Genomic DNA, 21,637 nt, shown 5'->3' on the forward strand with positions numbered 1-21,637 from the left:
AAGATTCTATGGTCTGATGATACCAAGATTAAACTCTTTGGCATGAATGCCAAGCTTCACATATGGAGAAAACCTGGCACCATCCCCACAGGGAAGTATGGTGGTGGCAGCATCATGCTGTGGGGATGTTTTTCAGAGGCAGGGACTGAGAGACTAGTCAGGATCGAGGGAAAGATGAACGGAGCAAAGTACAGAGAGATCCTTGATGAAAACCTGCTCCAGAGCGCTCAGGACCTCAGACTGGGGCGAAGGTTCACCTTCCAACAGGACAACGACCCTAAGCACACAGCCAAGACGACGCAGGACTGGCTTCAGGACAAGTCTCTGAATGTCCTTGAGTGGCCTAGCCAGAGCCCGGACTTGAACCCGATCAAACATTTCTGGAGAGACCTGAAAATAGCTGTGCAGCGACGCTCCCCATTCAACCTGACAGAGCTTGAGAGGATCTGCAGTGAAGAATGGGAGAAATCTCCCAAATACAGGTGTGCCAAGCTTGTAGCGTCATACCCAAGAAGACTCGAGGCTGTAATCGCTGCCAAAGGTGCTTCAACAAAGTACTGAGTAAAGGGTCTGAAAACGTATGTAAATGTGATATTTCCTGTTTTCTTTTATATACATTTGCAAAAAATTCTTAAAACCTGTTTTTGCTTTGTCATTATGGGGTATTGTGTGTAGATTGATGAACACAATGTAATCCATTTTTAGAATATGGCTGTAAAGTAACAAAATGTGGAAAAAGTCAAGGGGCCTGAATACTTTCGGAATTCACTCTATCTTTCCTTGAAAAAAATCTGCCTTATGTAAGTTTATTTTCTGTTTTCAGTTTCCTGGTAAAGATGTAAGCATTTAATTGTACAAATATTTTACATTTACAGCTATCGGCAGAGAGGTTATTTCTATCCATCGCAATGATGACAGTGTTGTTGTTGTTGTTTTCGTTGTGGTTGTTTTAATCGTTGTTGTTGTTTGAGTTGCTGTTTTCATTGTTGTTGTTGTATGCTAACAGCCTTTCCCCTCCCCTTGTCTTCCAGGAGCCTAGCCATGGAGACCCTGCTCCTGTGCCTGGCCCTCCTCGCTGCACCCGCCGCCACCATGCTGTGCCCCAAGCGCTGCATCTGCCAGAACCTCATGCCCTCCTACACTGTCCTCTGCGCCAAGACAGGCCTGCTCTTTGTCCCGCCGAACATTGACCGGCAGACGGCCGAGCTGCGCCTCATGGACAACTTCATCACCACCCTTCGTCACCGTGACTTCGCCAACATGAGCAGCCTCATCCACCTGATGCTGTCGCGCAACACCATCAGCCAGATCAAGCCGTACGCCTTCGCCGACCTGCAGGACCTGCATGCCCTGCACCTGGACGCCAACCGGCTCACCATGCTGGACGATACCCACTTCCAGGGCCTGGTCAACCTCAGGCACATGATTCTGGCCAACAACCAGCTGCACAGCATCTCTGAGGGGGCCTTCCAGGACTTCCTGGAGACCCTGGAAGACCTGGACCTGTCCTACAACAACCTGGTGAACATCCCCTGGGAGACCATTGGCCTGCTGGCCAGTGTCAACACCCTCAGTCTGGACCACAACCTCATAGAGATGGTCCCCGAGGGCATCTTCTCCAACCTACATAAGCTTGCGCGTCTAGACATGACCTCCAACAAGCTGAAGAAGATCCCTCCAGATCCCCTGTTCCTGAGAATCCCAGTGTACGCTAAGCTGAAGGGGTCTCCACTCACGTCCCTGGTGCTGAGCTTTGGTGGGAACCCGCTGCACTGTAACTGTGAGCTAGTGTGGCTGAGGAGGCTGACCAGAGAAGATGACCTGGAGACCTGCGCCTCTCCCCGAGAGCTTGCCGGCAAGTATTTCTGGACCATCCGTGAGGAGGAGTTTGTGTGCGAGCCGCCCATGATCACGCGGCACACCTCCAAGATGTTTGTGATGGAGGGTCAGGAGGTGAGCCTGCGCTGTAAGTCGGTGGGCGACCCGGAACCTTCCACACATTGGGTCAGCCCCGAGGGGAAGCTGATCGGGAACACGTCCCGCACCATATGCTACGAGAACGGCTCTTTGGACATCCTCACCACCACTGTGAAGGACTCTGGGAAGTTCACCTGCATTGCCTCCAACGCCGCTGGCGAGGCCACAGCGCCTGTGGAGCTGGTGGTTAACCCCTCACCACACTTTGACCCCAAGCTGGAGCCCGAGCCTGGCCCCTCGGACATCCCCACCTCCATCAAGTCCAACGCCAGCGGGGGCCACGCCCGCACTGACCATCAGAGGGTCAGCGTGTCGGAGCTGAGCTCGAGCTCGGCCACCATCCGATGGCCCCCTCAGGACCACATCCCCGGGGTCCGCATGTACCAGATCCAGTACAACAGCTCCTCCGACGACATCCTCATATACAGGTGAGCTGGGCACCGCATGCTTTTACATAAGATCAGATAAGATGAAATGCGTCTCTATGGGGGGTGGTTAATGTTATTGAAACTATCCCTATAAAGCTGACTGGTACCTCTGTGTGGAAGGTGGTCTTCACGTTTGCCATTGCATACTGTGGGTCTCTTGTTGTTCTTTGACAGTTCATGAGCCTCCAAATTGATCCTCATTGACAGCCTGGTTCAGAGAGGCACTGAATCACATTGATAATTAATTGAGTGCCCGATGACAACATGAGTGGAATGTAACTCATCGCTAAAGAAGTCCCAGAGCGAACTGCAGAAACACTAGAGCATGATGCCCACAGGGAAAACGACATAGAAGTTCTGAAATAGTGAGTTGGAATGACTCAATGTGCGTACATCTATTGCCACACCAACCTATATAGCCTTACTGTGCAGGAGCCATTAGCTATAATGGGTCTGGTAGTGACATAGAGTGAGGAAGAGCCTATAAGAAGATAACTTGTTGCCATCAATCATCTCCATAGGACTGAGAGGGAGATCCAGTTACATATTGACCTTTCTGATATCCGATTCAGATGTTATATTAGGTGGGTTGACTCCCAAGTATCACAGGCCAAGCATTCAATTATACAATGGACTGAATGTTGCAATGCCTCACTCGTACTGTAATGCCTCACTCGTACTGTAAGTGTCATGGAAAGGTTTTGAAAAGGGTTGAGTTCGGCATTTGTAATTCAGTATTGTTCCTATCAGAAATACCAATATACTGTGCACTTTTAAGTGATTGTGATTATTTGTAGAGGTATTAACTTCAGTGAGAGAAAATATTAAATATTTTCAATAGCACCCAAAGGAATCCCAGTGCAGTGGCACTGATGTAAACACATTACCCCAGTGAAGTGCAATCCGTTCCAGAAGGCAGTGTTTGATAACTGTTTTTGAATGAGGCACAGTCTTCACCCCAACTTTAGGAATGAAAATGATCTGTTCTTATGGGAACAGTGGTTTCTGAGCCTCCTCCATTTCAGAGATTTCAGAGAATGACTGTTGCAGAGAGCATAAAACACCTGAAACTGTCATGAGCCCTCTCACTCCACCGGGTTACCACCTTAATTGGTTTCCACTATCTTCCACTCTGCTCACCTCCCTCTCTCTACTCAGCCTAACTAGCTCCACCTGTCCCTGCTCTGCTCGGCTCTAATTACTCTGCCAGCTGCGCTGCATTACCCACTAACCTCTCCCAGTATTTAAGGCCCTGTCTTTCAGCTCTCCGGTGTCAGATCGTCTGCAAAGCTCACACCCGGAACCTGTTTGCTCGCGCTTCTGGCTCACCCTGGTTTTGTGACCCCGGACCTGCCTGTTTTTTGGATACTCTTCTGCCTCAGGAGATCCAGACCTGCTTCTGCCATTACGACTCCTGACTACTCTTCAATCCCGGTAACTCTGACCAGCCTTCTGCCTTGCTACTACGTATTTTGGATTTCCCTTGAACTGTACTGCTGCCTGGTTTCATTCCGCCCTGTTGTGTCTGTGTCTCCCCCCAGGACTTCTGGACCACCCACCACCGGCTTCATAGGACGCATCGCTGCCACTGGGGGGCACAGACCCAGCGCATTGGACGGGATCCCTGTTACCCCTGGAGCCTTCATTCACTCCCTACTTCCCTTTTCCCTTAAGTTTAATAAACTTTCTGGTGTGACGCAATTGTGGTCCTCTGGTCGTCTGTCTGAATCGTGACAGTACGATCTGACCATTATGGACTCAGCGCACACTTTCCCCGACATGGAAACCGATGAGCATGAGCAGCAGTTCCAGCAGCAGCAACAACAACTCGCCATGATCATTCAACTCCTCACCAACCTTACCCCAGCCAGTCTGCCCACCAGCCCAGCCCCCGAGTTACCTGCCCCGGTCATTGCAGCCGCTGCTCGGAACCCAAGATTGGAAACCCCGAGCGGTTCAACGGCGATTCAACCCAGGTCCGGCCATTCCTGACTAGCTGCCGACTTCAGTTCTCCTTGCAGCCAAGGACCTTCGCCACGGAGGGGGCTAAAGTTGGGTATGCCATCACTCACCTGACGGGCCGAGCTCGACTCTGGGGAACAGCAGAGTTCGAACGTCAAACCCCCGCATGTGCAACCTTCGACCTGTTTGCTGAGGAGATGCTGAAGGTGTTTGACCTGGATTCACCCACCGCAGAGGCGTCTCGTGAACTGTTCAGTATTCGACAAGGCAGACGTACAGTCGCAGACCATTCCATCGACTTCCGAACCCTGGCTAGACGAAGTTCTTGGAACACACCATCGTTGGTGGACGCGTTCTTCCATAGTTTGGCTGACTATATCAAGGACGAGTTGGTCTCCCATGAACTGCCTTCCACTCTTGATGAAGCCATCGCACTGACTGTCAGGATCGACAGAAGGATACAGACCCGTCGTCGTGAGAGGGGGCGCCAAGGTCCACCTACTACCGGCATTCGGAGAGATCCGACTGGGCTCCTGTCATCTACTGCCACTCACCCAGGTCAGCTTGATCAGTCTGAGCCTATGGAGATTGGGCGAGCCTCCCTCACTCCTGCAGAGCGCCAGCGCCGCTTCACCTCAAACCTCTGCCTCTATTGTGGAGGTGATGGACATCGTGTGGTAACCTGCCCTTTAAAGGGCCGAAGCTCACCGGGCGTAGGGGGAGTCCGGTTGAGTTCAATGACCATCCAGTCCTCCGACCGCAAACCCCCTGCTGCAAGTTCACCTCCGCCTCTCTGACTCAACTCACACCCTGGCTGCTCTGGTGGATTCTGGCGCCGAAGCCAACATAATGGACATCAAGCTGGCACGCCAACTGGGACTGGAGAACCTCCGTTTGACACCTCCTATTCCTGCCCGGGCACTGGACGGACACTTACTCGGATCGGTCACTCATGTCACGGCCCCGGTCCCGATGGGTCTGTCCGGAAACCATCAAGAAACTATCCAGTTTCACCTGCTCCCCTCTCCAGGCCAACCCCTCATCCTGGGTTACCCATGGCTCCGCCCGGCACAACCCTCAGCTCGACTGGGTGACCGGGGTGATCAGGGAGTGGGGAGAGGACTGCCACCGTACCTGCCTGCTTGCTGCCGCACTACCCCCTCGGCCAGTACCTACTAACTCCGCTCCTGACCTCTCCAATGTCCCAGAATGCTACCATGGTCTCAGAGAGGTGTTTAACAAAGCAAGAGCCACATCTCTGCCCCCTCACCGACCGTACGACTGTGCCATCGACCTCCTCCCTGGAACAGCTCCTCCAAGGGGTCGTCTTTATTCGTTGTCTGCTCCTGAAAGAAAGTCCATGGAGGACTACATCAATGGCTCTCTGTCCGCAGGATTAATCCGTTCATCTTCATCTCCTGCTGGTGCTGGCTTCTTCTTTGTGGGGAAGAAGGACGGATCTCTTCGCCCCTGCATCGACTACAGGGGACTCAACGACATCACAGTGAAAAACCGTTACCCTCTGCCTCTGCTCACCTCTGCTTTTGAGTTGCTCCAGGGAGCCACTGTTTTTACCAAGTTGGATCTCAGAAACGCTTACCACCTAGTGCGGATCCGGGAGGGAGATGAATGGAAAACCGCATTCAATACACCAACAGGCCACTACGAGTATCTGGTTATGCCTTTTGGCCTCACCAATGCTCCTGCTGTGTTCCAGGCTCTAGTGAATGATGTACTGCGGGACATGTTAAACAAGTTTGTCTTCGTTTACCTGGATGACATCTTAATTTACTCCAGAAACCTGTCTGAACACACCCGCCATGTCCAGCAAGTCCTTCATCGTCTTCTGGAGAATTCCCTCTACGCCAAGGCAGAGAAATGTGAGTTTCACGTCAAGACAGTGGCCTTCCTGGGGTACATAGTGGCAGAAGGAAGTATCCAAATGGATCCTGCCAAAGTATCAGCAGTCACTTCATGGCCAGTTCCGGAGAACAGAAAGAAGCTGCAACAGTTTCTGGGGTTTGCTAACTTCTATAGGAAGTTTATCCGGAACTACAGTACCGTTGCTGCCCCTCTCACTGCTCTAACCAGCACCAAGCAACCCTTCACCTGGACCCCAGCAGCCGACAAAGCCTTCAGTACCCTCAAGGTGAGGTTCACCTCCGCTCCCATCCTCCAGATGCCTGATGTGGACCGGCAATTCATTGTGGAGGTGGACGCCTCGGATGTGGGAGTTGGTGCTGTGATTTCTCAGTGGGCTGCGGAGGATAGGAAGCTCCATCCCTGTGCCTTTTTCTCACGTCGGTTGTCCCCCTCTGAGTGCAATTACGACATAGGGAACCGTGAGCTGCTGGCTGTGAAGCTTGCCTTGGAGGAGTGGCGTCACTGGCTGGAGGGGTCCACCATTCCATTTCTCGTTTGGACCGATCATAAGAACTTGGAGTACATCCGCACGGCCAAACGGTTGAACTCCAGGCAGTCCCGCTGGGCCCTGTTCTTCACCAGGTTTAATTTCACTCTGTCATACCGGCCTGGATCACGCAACACCAAGCCAGACGCCCTCTCCGTCAATTCCAGAAGGATGACACCCCCTCCAAGGACCCTGTGTCGATTCTGCCAAGTCCCTGCATCGTTGCAGCTCTGACCTGGGCTGTTGAGGAACAGGTGCTGGAGGCTCTCCGTAACCAGCCAGGTCCCAGCACTTGCCCAGCTAACCGCCTTTTTGTCCCCGAAGACCTGAGGTCCCAGGTCATTCAGTGGGGACATGACTCCCGCCTAGCTTGTCACCCTGGCTCCACCCGCACTTACAACCTGCTCGCCCAGAGGTTCTGGTGGCCCTCTCTGAGGAAGGATGTACGGGAATTCGTCCAAGCCTGCCCCATCTGCAACCAACACAAGTCGTCCTGCCAGCCCCCCAGCCGGATTGCTGCAGCCCCTGCCTGTGCCCAGACGTCCCTGGTCTCACATCGCCCTTGACTTTGTCACGGGGCTGCCCCCTTCAAGTGGCATGACCGTCATTCTCACCATCGTTGACCGTTTCAGCAAGATGGCACACTTCATTCCCCTCCCCAAGCTCCCAACCGCCAAGGAGACCGCCCAGGTGGTCCTGGAACACGTCTTCCGGATCCACGGACTGCCAAGGGATGTTGTTTCTGACCGTGGTCCACAATTCTCCTCCGCTTTTTGGAAGGAGTTCTGTCACCTGCTGGGAGCCACAGTCAGTCTGACTTCCGGATTCCATCCCCAATCCAATGGGCAGTCAGAGCGGGCTAATCAGGAGCTCGAGAAGGCACTGCGATGCATGACTTCACGCAACCCCCACTCCTGGTCGCAGCAATTGACATGGGTGGAGTACGCACACAATTCTCTGACCTGCTCTGCCATCGGTATGTCCCCTTTCCAATGTGTTTATGGATACCAGCCTCCTCTATTTGCCAGCCAGGAGGAGGAGGTTACTTGCCCATCTGCACTTGCTTTTGCCCGTCGATGTCGCCGCACCTGGTCACAAGCCCGAGCCACACTCCTCAGGTCCGTTGCCAGCTACACTACCGGGGCCAACCGTCGGAGAATTCCTGCTCCCACCTACCATGTTGGTCAAAGGGTGTGGTTGTCATCGAAGAACCTGCCACTCAGGGTGGAGTCGCAGAAGCTGGCACCTCGGTTCATTGGCCCATTCCCTATCATAAGAGTGATTAGCCCAACTGCTGTCCGGCTCCAACTGCCTAATTCCCTGAGGGTGCACCCCACTTTCCATGTGTCTAAGATTAAGCCCATCCATGAGAGTCCGCTGGTCCCTGCTGCGCCTGGTCCTCCTCCTCCACGGCTCGTCGATGGTGGTCTGGTTTACACCGTCCGCCGCCTGCTTCGGTCCAGACGGAGGGGTAGGGGTCTCCAGTACCTCATTGACTGGGAGGGCTATGGACCTGAGGAAAGGACCTGGGTGCCAGCTAGTCGGATTGTGGATAGGACTCTCATCACCGCTTTCCACCAACGGCATCCTGATCAACCTGCAATCCGTAGGGGGCCGCCCCAGAGGGGTCCCTAACCGTCCGGCCCGCTCGGCTTCCTGTCCTGTGCCTGATCCTGTCTCGGGACCTGTCCCATCTCCCGACCACGGCCCTCCGGCTTCCTCCGAGGATGAGGACGTTCACTCGGGACCGTTCGGAGGAGTTCTAGCCCTCCTCCGGCTCCCCTCCTCCCGCCCGGCGTGGTGTTGCTCTTGGGACTTCTGGGGCCGTCCCTTGGGGGGTTCTGTCATGAGCCCTCTCACTCCACCGGGTTACCACCTTAATTGGTTTCCACTATCTTCCACTCTGCTCACCTCCCTCTCTCTACTCAGCCTAACTAGCTCCACCTGTCCCTGCTCTGCTCGGCTCTAATTACTCTGCCAGCTGCGCTGCATTACCCACTAACCTCTCCCAGTATTTAAGGCCCTGTCTTTCAGCTCTCCGGTGTCAGATCGTCTGCAAAGCTCACACCCGGAACCTGTTTGCTCGCGCTTCTGGCTCACCCTGGTTTTGTGACCCCGGACCTGCCTGTTTTTGGATACTCTTCTGCCTCAGGAGATCCAGACCTGCTTCTGCCATTACGACTCCTGACTACTCTTCAATCCCGGTAACTCTGACCAGCCTTCTGCCTTGCTACTACGTATTTTGGATTTCCCTTGAACTGTACTGCTGCCTGGTTTCATTCCGCCCTGTTGTGTCTGTGTCTCCCCCCAGGACTTCTGGACCACCCACCACCGGCTTCATAGGGACGCATCGCTGCCACTGGGGGGCACAGACCCAGCGCATTGGACGGGATCCCTGTTACCCTGGAGCCTTCATTCACTCCCTACTTCCCTTTTCCCTTAAGTTTAATAAACTTTCTGGTGTGACGCAATTGTGGTCCTCTGGTCGTCTGTCTGAATCGTGACAGAAACATCCCGATTTACACAGAGAAGAAAGGCAGGTCACTCCCACAGTCACGACAGCCCTCTGTTTGTCTCTGCTAAGAATCAAGTGGAACATTAACAGAAAAAAACAGAATTCTCTCCTCAAAGTGAAAACCACAGATATCGCTGGCCATTAAATTCGGCTGCGAACCCCTTTCTTCTCCTAGGGCAATATTCTCCTCTTGAGCTTTCAAAGATTTCTTTAAACTCGCTATTCAGCGGCTCATTATTTTTTATAAGAGGTGCAGTAGAAAGCATCCCCATGAGTGTTGGAAACATGACTGCAACGCAAGCCTGTTATTCCAGAGACTTGGAAGTGAAAGTACTGTACAGCATTAGAAGTCTTAAGTTTTTTTTCTTTCTTTTTCCTGCCCCACGGCAAAAATAGCCAGCGAGCTCATTTCCATCCACCTCTCAGTTGAAGCTCTTTCCGGCACTCACACAGTGGATTATTCCACAAGCCTATAACGGACGGACGGAGAGATTCGTTAAAAGACGGAAATGAATCTATCGATTCAGGTTTTTTTATTCCACCACAGCCCTCTTCAACATTGCGCTGTGGAGTGATTCTCTGTTGATGGAGCCCCGTTACTACCTAATTAACTTCCAGCCTTTCCCTGAGGATGGATTAAGACAAAAAAGACATGTGGGAGAAGCAATTTGCTGTTAATTATGCAAAAAGCACATGGAGGCCTTTGGTTTATGAAGCTGCAATGTCATCGGAATGCGTTTTCTAATCAATTAGGCACACATGAGTCCAGCTCTGTGTGGACTGACGGTTGTATTGAATTTGGGAGGTGGTGATGGAGGGATGGAGGGAGGGGGGAATGAAGGGATGCGGGGGCTGAGGACAGCTAATATACTCAGACACATTAACAATGTGCTGAAAACAGGAGAGGATTGTGACGGTATCAGCTTTCCTCAGTCTCTTTCTTCTCTTTTACATCAAGTCGACTGGACTCTATTTCTCTTACATTCGTTCCATCTCTCTGTCCATCTTTTTACTCCAGGTATCACTACCTAATTGCCTTTATGTTTGTATGGTCTCTTCTGAGACAGTCTTAAATGAGAAGATGAGAAGAGGACTATCCTATATCATAGCCATTATAGACAGCATGTGGTAGGGAGGTTTCAGCACACACTCACATCCATGATTACACGCACAAGAGTACACACACACACATACACACACGCAGTCCTCCATGTCCCTAACCCCTCCCGGGCCCCCTGCCTGGAACATCCATATTCCCATCTCTAATGTGATAGACTGGTGACAGGAGCTGTGGGAAGGTCAGGTCTGACTATGTCAGGGTGGGTTCCCGCTCCTCTCTCACCATCCCCACCACCTCCTCCCCATTGCATGCAGAGGACCCAGCCTTCCCCTCCATGTCCATCAAAGCCCCACCAGAGGATGTGGATGAGGACATATCTGAAGATACAGTATATTGGGGCCTATTATTTTTTGACCCGGTTGAGCTCCCTTTTTATACCTAGACTGTATGCTAGGCTCAGGGCTAATGAAATGGCCAGACCCGTCTGTGGGCGGCTAGTGACCTCCACTCATCCACAACATCCACTAATGATGTGCGTATATGCACTGGGGCACATAGAACAGGTCCAACATCAAAACGATTCCCCCTAAGTAGTGAGATTTCACCTTTTTAGTATTTTGATAATCTCTCTTCTATTTTCCTTTCTTTATTACTTTCTTTCTTTCAAAGAAATGTTCACGGAATTGAAATGTACATTTACCATCATACATTTTCATGCTTTTTTCGTTAACATCAAATAAAATGTTATTCTTCACATGCTTCGTAAACAACAGGCATAGACTAACAGTGAAATGCTTACTTACGGGTCCTTCCCAACAATGCAGAGAGAAAGAAAATAGAGAAAGAAAAGAAAAGTAATAACACGTAATAATAAAAGTAATATCTCATCATAAAATATTTACTTTATAGTAAAGCACCAGACCATAATATGACCCTGACTTTATGGGGGAAAGATATTCTGCATGCTCCATGAATGTATTATAATGTGTAAAGAAGAAGACAGTGGATAAACAGGATGACAGTAGAATAGTAAGTCAGTTTAATAGAAACAGCAGGTGTAACCTGTGGATAAGGCAGGGTAGAGGAGGGTACTCTGAGACAGTATGAATCGTGCCATGCGAGCGTAGATGTTGACCCCACTGGCGCCTGTGTTTAGAGGAGAAATGTTTAATGCACACACTGTCACCCATGTTGTCACCCCTTGGGCACGTCGCGCTTTGAAATTCCGTTCCGTGTCTCGTCACCTCGGAGCCCCCGGGCCCCTATGTCCCTGTTGATAAATGGAACAGTTTGGTACGCTAGCCACCGGGGTAACAGCAGACACACACACAGACACACACACACGCAGGCACGTGCACAGGCACAGACACACACACACGCACCTTAGCCAATGTGTGGTCTAGTGTTTGTAAGACAGAAAGTAAACCTGACAATGGAGAGAGGAGAATGAGAGGAGAGCAGGAAAGAGGGTATGTGTGGCTGTGTGTGGTTAGAGTAGTAAAGGTTAAATGTAACCTCCAGGTACTGAAATATAGGTTGTTGAGTTCACTGCCTTCAAAGCAGCTCTCAGTTTTCGAATTACTGCTAGAATGTTCACTCTGTCAATAACGTTGTTTCTCTCTCTCTCTCTCTCTCTCTCTCTCTCTCTCTCTCTCTCTCTCTCTCTCTCAGGATGATCCCTGCGTCTCATAAGTTCTTCCTACTCAGTGACCTGGCCTCTCAACGGGACTATGACCTGTGCGTGCTGGCGGTGTACGATGACGGCGTCACGGCCCTGACCGGCACCCGCCTGGTGGGCTGCGTGGCTTTCACCACCGAGCACGAGTACCGCCAGTGCCGCTCCCTCCACGACCAGTTCCTGGGCGGCACCATGATCATCGTGATCGGCGGTATCATCGTGGCCTCCGTGCTCGTCTTCATCTTCATCCTCCTCATGAAGTACAAGCTGCACAGCAACCACTACAAGCAGAAGACGGCACATGTCAGCAACGTGTGCTCTCAGACCAACGGGGGCCAGGCGGCAGGCGGGGGAGGCGCTCCCATCCCCCCCTCGTCCTCGTCCTCAGGCTCGGCCAATAAGCCCATGCCTCCTGGCCCAGTGGACAAGGTAGGGCACGAGGGACCCCATCAGGCCTCGGAAGGGGGCTTCGGAGGGCCTTTGAAAGGGACCACCGTAGTGGACTTGAACCCAGACTACGGGAAGTCAGTGAAGGACGAGGATGATTTATCACAATAACGCAGGATCTTGGACTTCCCCACCCCCGCCCCCTTTTTATTTCCTGATACTGGGGTCTCTCTGCCTTACCAAGGATTATCTTGTGTTCAAGGTGGGTGATTCCTGTCAGACAAGGGCAAGTGCTCAGGGCTCACCTGTATTCATTAACATTTCTGAAGCTTCTGTGAGAGCTTACAGATATGTGTAGTTTACAGATTGTGTGTGTGTGTGTGTGTGTGTGTGTGTGTGTGTGTGTACATGCTGTGTTCCTGTAAGTCTAGGTGCATCTGCATGCAGTGTCTATTTCGAGGGGCTTGTCTTGACAAAGCGCAGTACTTATGCTGTATAATCCTTTCCTCTTTAAATGAAGCGAGGTAAACAGTACAGTGAACTAGTCCTATTGAGCTGCAGCTGTGACTGCAGGCAAGCTTTGCTGGTGCCCCATGCCAGGCCCCCAGGACTGGTGGGAATAGGCAATGATCATAAAATCACACAGCACATAAAGGACGTCACGCAGTGCTCACTCGCTCCACGCCTCCCCCTCTCTCTCCTTCCTTCCCTCCCTCCCTCGCTGCCCGATGGGACTACCCCCCACTCTGTTTCCATGAAACCAATCATAGCTGACTCCGCTGGCCCTGAGGTATTTGTTGTGTGTTTAATATCCGCAGTATAGCACAATCTTCTCTACATCTGCACTCTCCAAATACAAATGAACTGAGCTGGGCCCGGGGCTTCTCTGGCGCGTTTTAAACACCATCGTCAGTGTCTCTGCCGCCCACCAACAACATCACGTCGTCCTGCGTATTAGCACACTCAATGCACTAGCGAGGGTTTGAAGTAATCTTTGGGGCTTCCTAAGGCATTTGTGTTATTCTGATTACTTTTTGGAGGGCAGACTAGAGGCTATGTCAGTAGCAGCTGGAAGTTACTTTTAAATAAGGGTCAGAATCATGTTAGAAAAGGCATTTGGCACCCACATGTATAATAGCGACCCCTATGCGTATGATCAGGTAGGCTCTTGTTAACCTAAGCCAGCGGTTCCTAAACTAGGGGTCGCCACCCCATGTGGGGTCACCTGATATGAAAATGGGGTCGCAGGAGAATTTCAAAAATAATTATATATTATAATATCATCTTTGTATCTCAAAATCGGAAATGTGGTTAACCTTAAAAATCGATACCGGGCGCAATTGATATGGTGAAAACAATGTGTGGGGAGGCAGAGGCACAGAAACTCCCATCAATACCTTTGTCAGATAACACTGTTAAACGAAGAGTTTATGCTATTGCTAGCAATCAAGAGGAAACTGACTGAACGACTGAAACTCCCAAGCTTATGCTCTCCAAATGGACCTTAGCTGTGAGGGCTTTTGACTTTTGTTCACTATACATGTCGGGGGATGCTATTCACAGGACATATTGTTCTGTCTCACGATTCCAGAGTATGAAACGGCATAGGGGATGTTCATTGTGCTGTGTGGCTATATTGACGAAAAACAGATTCCATATGGGATCGAATGATGGGCTTTTGCACAGATAGGGCTCCATCTATCCCGGGACGGCAGGCAGGCCTCTGCACTCTAGTTATGAATGTGTCTCCCTCTGCCATATGGATGCATTGTAGGATACACAGAGAGCAACTGGGGGCAAAGAGCTGAGCACAGAACTCTGAGATATTCTGCAACAGGTAACTTCCATTGTAAACTACATCAAACCACATCCACTGCGCGCCCACCTGTTCCCAAAACTATGTGGAGATCAGAGCATGACAATGTTCTATTTCACACCGAGGCTTGGTGGTTATCGAGGGGGAGTGTTGGAAAAAAAATTCGCATTGAGAGAGGAACTGTTGTCATTCACAATGGATGTAAAAAAAATGTTTGGAAGAGCACTTTGGGACGGACCTACTTCCCAATCCGTTTGACTGTGATCCTGTCATGTGACCGAATGCTGCAGACAACGCATTCACAGTTCACTACAGAGGAGTTTTGGTTCCTGACGCAAAGGGAATAACCTGCCTCTTGAATGCCGCGTTCAAAACAACTGGGAACTGAGAACTTGGAAATCTCAGACTTCAGTGTATTCAAGACAACTGTGAACTCAGAAAGAAACAAGCTTCAACTGGGAAAAATCATTTTGAATGGTTATCCAACTCGGAATTCCAACTTGGAAACTCAGGCTTCTTTCTAGAGCTCTGACTTTCCGACCTAAAGATCACTGACGTCATGATTTGACCTTGTTTTTTTCCGAGTTCCCAGTTGTTTTGAAAGTGCCATAAAACTCATGGTAGGCTACCCTTCGCCAGCTCATATCTGTGAAAAACTAGATTCAGTGCTCTCGTCTTCATTAAAACCAAATATTGATCCAGGTTGGATGTAACAGCAGAGATGAGGTTCGCACTGTCGACCACGCCCACTGACTTTAAAAATCTCTGACGCGACATGCATCAAGCACACCCATCTCATTAGTGGTGATGAGATAAGAGACATTAGGTCAGACTAATTTGCAATTGACTGCCCCACGTTAATAGTATGTGATGGTGTGTTGACAAGACAATCAGAAATACTGTTTTTCAATTGACTGCCATAGCCCCAAATAAAAAAGTTAACATTGGCTGTTAATTACATACTTTTTTTCACATGGGTGGGGTCGTGAGAATTTTCAGAAATCAAAATGGGGTCGTGGGCCAAAAAAGTTTGGGATCCCCTGACCTAAGCTAAGAAATTATCAACATTATGATCACTGTCTTCATTGACCTCATGTAATAGCTTGCAATTTGAGTCATCAATGGCTGCAACAGTGAAGCAATCCATGCAGCTCTCATTTGGGATCAATTGTTTTTGTTGTTGAGCAGTTTATGAGTCCTGGTTGCATTACATATCCATTTAGTAGGAAGAGCTATTTTTGTCTCAGACGACCGAGTGATTGGACCTTGGTTACATCCGGTATCGATCATAGTCTAACTTCTTCAAGAAGAGAGTTTAGTTGGCTCAATCAATGGCCGTCTGTCCCGGTACCCTGTGTGTATATAGATGTGGGCAGCAGCAGGCAGTGTTCTCTCTCTGTGACATGCCTGGATGAGGCAGACGAGGTAGCATTCTTCCTCAGCCTCAGTGCTCATCGTTTAGCTGTGAAATACCTGCAGTGTCTGTGCATCCATAATTCATCTAGGAGCGTCAGACAGCCAGCGAAGAGATGACAGATCACTCCCAGGAGGCCCTGTGTTTCTCACAGCGACACAATGAGGCTGACGGAGTCACCGGCGACATGAGGAAGGGAGAGCGGTGGAGGGGAGAGAGAGAGAGAGAAGGTGGAGAGAGATACAGAGGTAGGGGAAGGGGAAAAAAGAGAGAAAGAAAGAGAGAAAGAAAGAAAGAGACTGGAGAGCAGAGAGAAGATTAAGAGGAAACAGAGTCAAGGAGGACAAAGACAAAGGTAGAGAGATTGAGGAGAGAAGACGTGGTGTACAGAGGGAGAAAGAAATGGAGGGGTTGAAAGAGGTAGGGATGGAGAAGAGAGTGAAAGGGGATACAGAGACAGTGAGAGAGGGAGAGAGAAAATAAAGCAGCACAGGAGAGAAACAGGTAAGGAGTTACAGATTTAGAGCTTGCTCTAATAAAGGAGTGCAGAGAGAGAGAGAGCGAGAGCGCGAGAGAATCTGACAGTAAATCTCAGCAAGACAAAAATAATGGTGTTCCAAAAAAGGTCCAGTTGCCAGGACCACAAATACAAATTCCATCTAGACACCGTTGCCCTAGAGCCCACAAAAAACGATACATACCTCGGCCTAAACATCAGCGCTACAGGTCACTTCCACAAAGCTGTGAACAATCTGAGAGACAAGGCAAAAAGGGCTTTCTATGCCATCAAAAGGAACATAACATTTGACATACCAATTAGGATCTGGCTAAAAATACTTGAATCAGTTATAGAACCCATTGCCCTTTATGGTTGTGTGACAAGTACTGAGGATACGAAGAGGCAGGACGCAGACGCAGGAATCAACAATGTAAAGGTTTACTTAACACTGAGCAAGTGACCAACAAAGAGCAAGTACACAACAAGACACTAACAATCACACACAACACTGAACAGTCCAGGGCTATATAGGGGTGGTGATGAGATGATGAGGTGCAGGTGTGCTGGAGGTAATTAGAGTGCGTTGGGTTTCCATTCAGTAGATCGGCGAATCAGAGCGCCAGAGGGGAGCAACGGGAGGAGATGTGACAGGTTGTGAGGCCTGGGATCCGCTCACCAACCAAGAATTCACAAAATGGGACAAACACCAAATTGAGACTCTGCATGCAGAATTCTGCAAAAATGTCCTCAGTGTACAACGTAAAAAACACAAAATAATGCATGCAGAGCAGAATTAGACCAATACCCGCTAATGATTAAAATCCAGAAAAGAGCCGTTAAATTCTACAACCCCCTAAAAGAAAGTGATTCCCAAACCTTCCATAACAAAGCCATCACCTACAGACAGATGAACCTGGAGAAGAGTCCCCTAAGCAAGCTGGTCCTGCGGCTCTGTTCACAAACACTAACAAAGTATGAGGGGCTTTAGCGGGGGAATTAGTGGAGAACAATTGGAGGGTTACTTAGTAGCAATGCAAATATCATGGTACAGCTATATGGACACTCAATCACTATGGTATTATTGGTAAATTTACAAACATATATAATGGTAAATAGATTTGAAACTTGTATATATATGGTATATGGTGAAATAAGTATAGCCAGTTATAATTGTAATGGCTTAGCAGATAATAACAAAAGAAGAACAATATTTACATGGCTCAAAGAGAAGGAATATAATATATATTGTTTACAGGAAACTCATTCAACAATTCTAGATGAAATTGCGTGGAAAAAGGAATGGGGGGCGAAATATACTTCTCCCATGGGCAAAGAAACTCAAAAGGGGTGATGATATTATTTAACAGTAATTTCGATCCGAATGTGCAAATTGTCCAAACAGATACGCAAGATAGATGGATTATTTTTAATATGTTATTGGACCATAAACAGATATGGCTCATTAACCTTTACGGACCAAATAACCCTGCAAGCAATTCAAGACTCTATTATTATGGTGGGAGATGATAATACCGTTTTAAATAGCTCAATGGACCGTAAAGGAAATCACACTACAAACAATCACCCTCATGCTCGTAAGGAAATCGTGAATGTCATGGATACATTAGAATTAGTAGATATATGGAGGCTTAAATATCCTGATCTAGTGAGATATACATGGCGGAGACTCAATCAAGCTAGTCGTCTTGACTTCTTATGTCATTCTCGTTGGCACCAAAAGTTTAAAAAGTGTTCACAGGGGACAAAATGCGGTCGGACCATCATATAATTGGCATATACATTACTCTTACTGAATTTCCACGTGGGTGAGGATATTGGAAATTTAATCAAAGCCTATTGGATGATAACTTGTTTTTAACTAGGACAGAGGAATTTATAACAGATTTTTTCCGACATAACATACAGTGGGGAGAACAAGTATTTGATACACTGCCAATTTTGCAGGTTTTCCTACTTACAAAGCATGTAGAGGTCTGTAATTTTTATCATAGGTACACTTCAACTGTGAGAGACGGAATCTAAAACAAAAATCCAGAAAATCACATTGTAGGATTTTTAAGTAATTAATTTGCATTTTATTGCATGACATAAGTATTTGATACATCAGAAAAGCAGAACTTAATATTTGGTACAGAAACCTTTGTTTGCAATTACAGAGATCATATGTTTCCTGTAGGTCTTGACCAGGTTTGCACACACTGCAGCAGGGATTTTGGCCCACTCCTCCATACAGACCTTCTCCAGATCCTTCAGGTTTCGGGGCTGTCGCTGGGCAATACGGACTTTCAACTCCCTCCAAAGATTTTCTATTGGGTTCAGGTCTGGAGACTGGCTAGGCCACTCCAGGACCTTGAGATGCTTCTTACGGAGCCACTCCTTAGTGGCCCTGGCTGTGTGTTTTGGGTCGTTGTCATGCTGGAAGACCCAGCCACGACCCATCTTCAATGCTCTTACTGAGGGAAGGAGGTTGTTGGCCAAGATCTCGCGATACATGGACCCATCCATCCTCCCCTCAATACGGTGCAGTCGTCCTGTCCCCTTTGCAGAAAAGCATCCCCAGAATGATGTTTCCACCTCCATGCTTCACGGTTGGGATGGTGTTCTTGGGGTTGTACTCATCCTTCTTCTTCCTCCAAACACGGCGAGTGGAGTTTAGACCAAACAGCTCTATATTTGTCTCATCAGACCACATGACCTTCTCCCATTCCTCCTCTGGATCATCCAGATGGTCATTGGCAAACTTCAGACGGGCCTGGACATGCGCTGGCTTGAGCAGGGGGACCTTGCGTGCGCTGCAGGATTTTAATCCATGACGGCATAGTGTGTTACTAATGGTTTTCTTTGAGACTGTGGTCCCAGCTCTCTTCAGGTCATTGACAAGGTCCTGCCGTGTAGTTCTGGGCTGATCCCTCACCTTCCTCATGATCATTGATGCCCACGAGGTGAGATCTTGCATGGAGCCCCAGACCGAGGGTGATTGACCGTCATCTTGAACTTCTTCCATTTTCTAATAATTGCGCCAACAGTTGTTGCCTTCTCACCAAGCTGCTTGCCTATTGTCCTGTAGCCCATCCCAGCCTTGTGCAGGTCTACAATTTTATCCCTGATGTCCTTACACAGCTCTCTGGTCTTGGCCATTGTGGAGAGGTTGGAGTCTGTTTGATTGAGTGTGTGGACAGGTGTCTTTTATACAGGTAACGAGTTCAAACAGGTGCAGTTAATACAGGTAATGAGTGGAGAACAGGAGGGCTTCTTAAAGAAAAACTAACAATTCTGTGAGAGACGGAATTCTTACTGGTTGGTAGGTGATCAAATACTTATGTCATGCAATAAAATGCAAATTAATTACTTAAAAATCATACAATGTGATTTTCTGGATTTTAGATTCCGTCTCTCACAGTTGAAGTGTACCTATGGTAACAATTACAGACCTCTACATGCTTTGTAAGTAGGAAAACCTGCAAAATCGGCAGTGTATCGAATACTTGTTCTCCCCACTGTAGGTAAAGCAAATCCCCTTATTGTACGGAACACCTTTAAATGTGACTTTAGAGGCCATGCAATTCAGTACTCATCTCGAAAACAAAAGCAATGTAGGTCAAAAGAGTCCATACTAACAAAGGAAACAGAAGGTCTAACAGTACAGATAGATAGCAACAACAACAAAACTGTAACATAGAGGCTCAGAATAAATTAGAGGGAAAACAACGCACCAAATTATTTTTTTATCTTCAACATAGGAATGCTACCAAAAATAATTTACTGAAACTGGTTACAAATGACAGAGTCACCCATGATTCCCAAATGATATTTTGAAGGAGGAAACAAAGTACTTTAAGCATATGTTTTTGTTTCAGTCGCCTCCATCTCCTCTAACTGAAGCTAATTGTAGAGATGTATTTTTCTATTGATAATGTAAAATTAACAGCCATACAGAAAGACTCATGTGAAGGTGAAATTACAGAGGAGGAACTTCTGGATGCAATTAAAGACTTTAAGTCCGGGAAAACTCCAGAGTTGGATGGCATACCAGTCGAGGTATACCAAACCTTTTTTGATATACTCAGCGGACCGTTATTAGCATGTTTTTGTCATGAGCACTCTCTCTCCCTGGTAGCAACATTAATTGCATTCAATTATCTTCCACTCTGCTCACCTCCCTCTCTCTACTCAGCCTAACTAGCTCCACCTGCCCTGCTCTGCTCTTGTTACCTGGCCAGCTGCACTGCATTTCCCACTCACCATCCTCACCTTGCCTCACTCTGTTCTAATTACTCTGCCAGCTGAACTGCATTTCCCCACTACCTCTCCCAGTATATCAAGCCCTGTTTTTCAGCCAAGCCCTGTCAGATCGTCTTCAAACCCGGACCAGTAACCTGCCTGTCTGCGCTCTGACTCCTGTTTGTGATACCGATCCTTTCTTGACTGCCTCCTTGTTCTACTGCCCCGTCTATCCCAACCTGCCTTCTGGACCTCGACTACTCTCCGATCTTCAGCCCCTCCGGTAACTCGTTTCTGCCTTCTGTCTCTCACCACGATATTTGCCCAGCCCTGATCTGTACTTCTGCCTGCCATTCATATTGCTGTTGTGTGTGTGTTCCCCCAGGTCTCCGACCACCAGATGAGCGTGCCCAGACGTTTCACCACCCTCAGCCCGATACGCCGCTCCATCACTGGGGAACACACACACACTAAGCACTTGGACTGGACAACCCCGGACATTTGGTGACCCCGGAGCACAGGTACCCACAGGAGGACCCTGAAAGACCCCCTGACACCCCTGGGACTCCTCTTCCCGCCTGTAACCTTGAATAAAGAACTCTGAATTTGAACTTGCGCTCTTGGGTCCTCTTCTGTTCGTGACAGAACGATCTGACCATCATGGACCCAGCGCACTCCCTGACCACGATGGAGGAAGAGCCAGAGAGGACTGCCCTACAGCGACTGGAACGCTCTGAGGGAGACATAAATCGGATGGCTGGCGACATCAGCTTCCCTTCTCCAGCTATTCAACCAGCAGCAACAACAGTTCCAACTGCAGCAACAACAGCTAGCCCAAGCCCTGCAACTACTCTCAAGCCCGGCTACTCCACCTGCACCCCCTGGTCCTTTTGTTCCTGTACCACCGATACTCCTTCATCCCTCCGCTGGAGGTCCCAATGCTGCAGGCCCGGCAGTGCTGCCACCAGATCCCCACGCTCCTGAACCAAGGATTGGGAACCCGGAACGTTTTGATGGCAACCAGAAGCAAGTAAGACCATTCTTGAGCAGCTGCCGAATCCAGTTTGCACTACAGCCCAGGACTTTCTCAACAGAGGGAGCCAAGGTGGGGTATGTCATCACACATCTCACCGGTCGAGCTCGGTTGTGGGGAACGCGGAATTCGACCGGCAAACCCCAGCCTGTGCCTCCTTCAGTGCCTTTGAGGAGGAGATGTTAAAGGTCTTTGACCTAGGCTCGCCAACAGCCG

At 49.1% G+C, this 21,637-nt stretch overlaps 1 protein-coding gene across 1 annotated transcript in view; it reads left to right on the plus strand.

The window, feature by feature from the left end:
• The first annotated feature begins 1,028 nt into the window (after positions 1-1,028).
• LOC121562374 (leucine-rich repeat and fibronectin type III domain-containing protein 1-like protein) overlaps positions 1,029-21,637 on the plus strand; it is a 37,774-nt gene continuing 17,165 nt past the window's right edge. Inside the window, exons 1-2 of the mRNA XM_041874674.2 lie at positions 1,029-2,405; positions 12,024-12,679. Of these exons, the coding sequence (XP_041730608.1) occupies positions 1,042-2,405; positions 12,024-12,588 (1,929 nt within the window). The 5' untranslated portion in view covers positions 1,029-1,041 and the 3' untranslated portion in view covers positions 12,589-12,679. The remainder of the gene's footprint in view (positions 2,406-12,023; positions 12,680-21,637) is intronic.

This window comes from Coregonus clupeaformis, chromosome 5 (assembly GCF_020615455.1).
Source record: "Coregonus clupeaformis isolate EN_2021a chromosome 5, ASM2061545v1, whole genome shotgun sequence".
NCBI classification, from domain to species: Eukaryota; Metazoa; Chordata; class Actinopteri; order Salmoniformes; family Salmonidae; genus Coregonus; species Coregonus clupeaformis.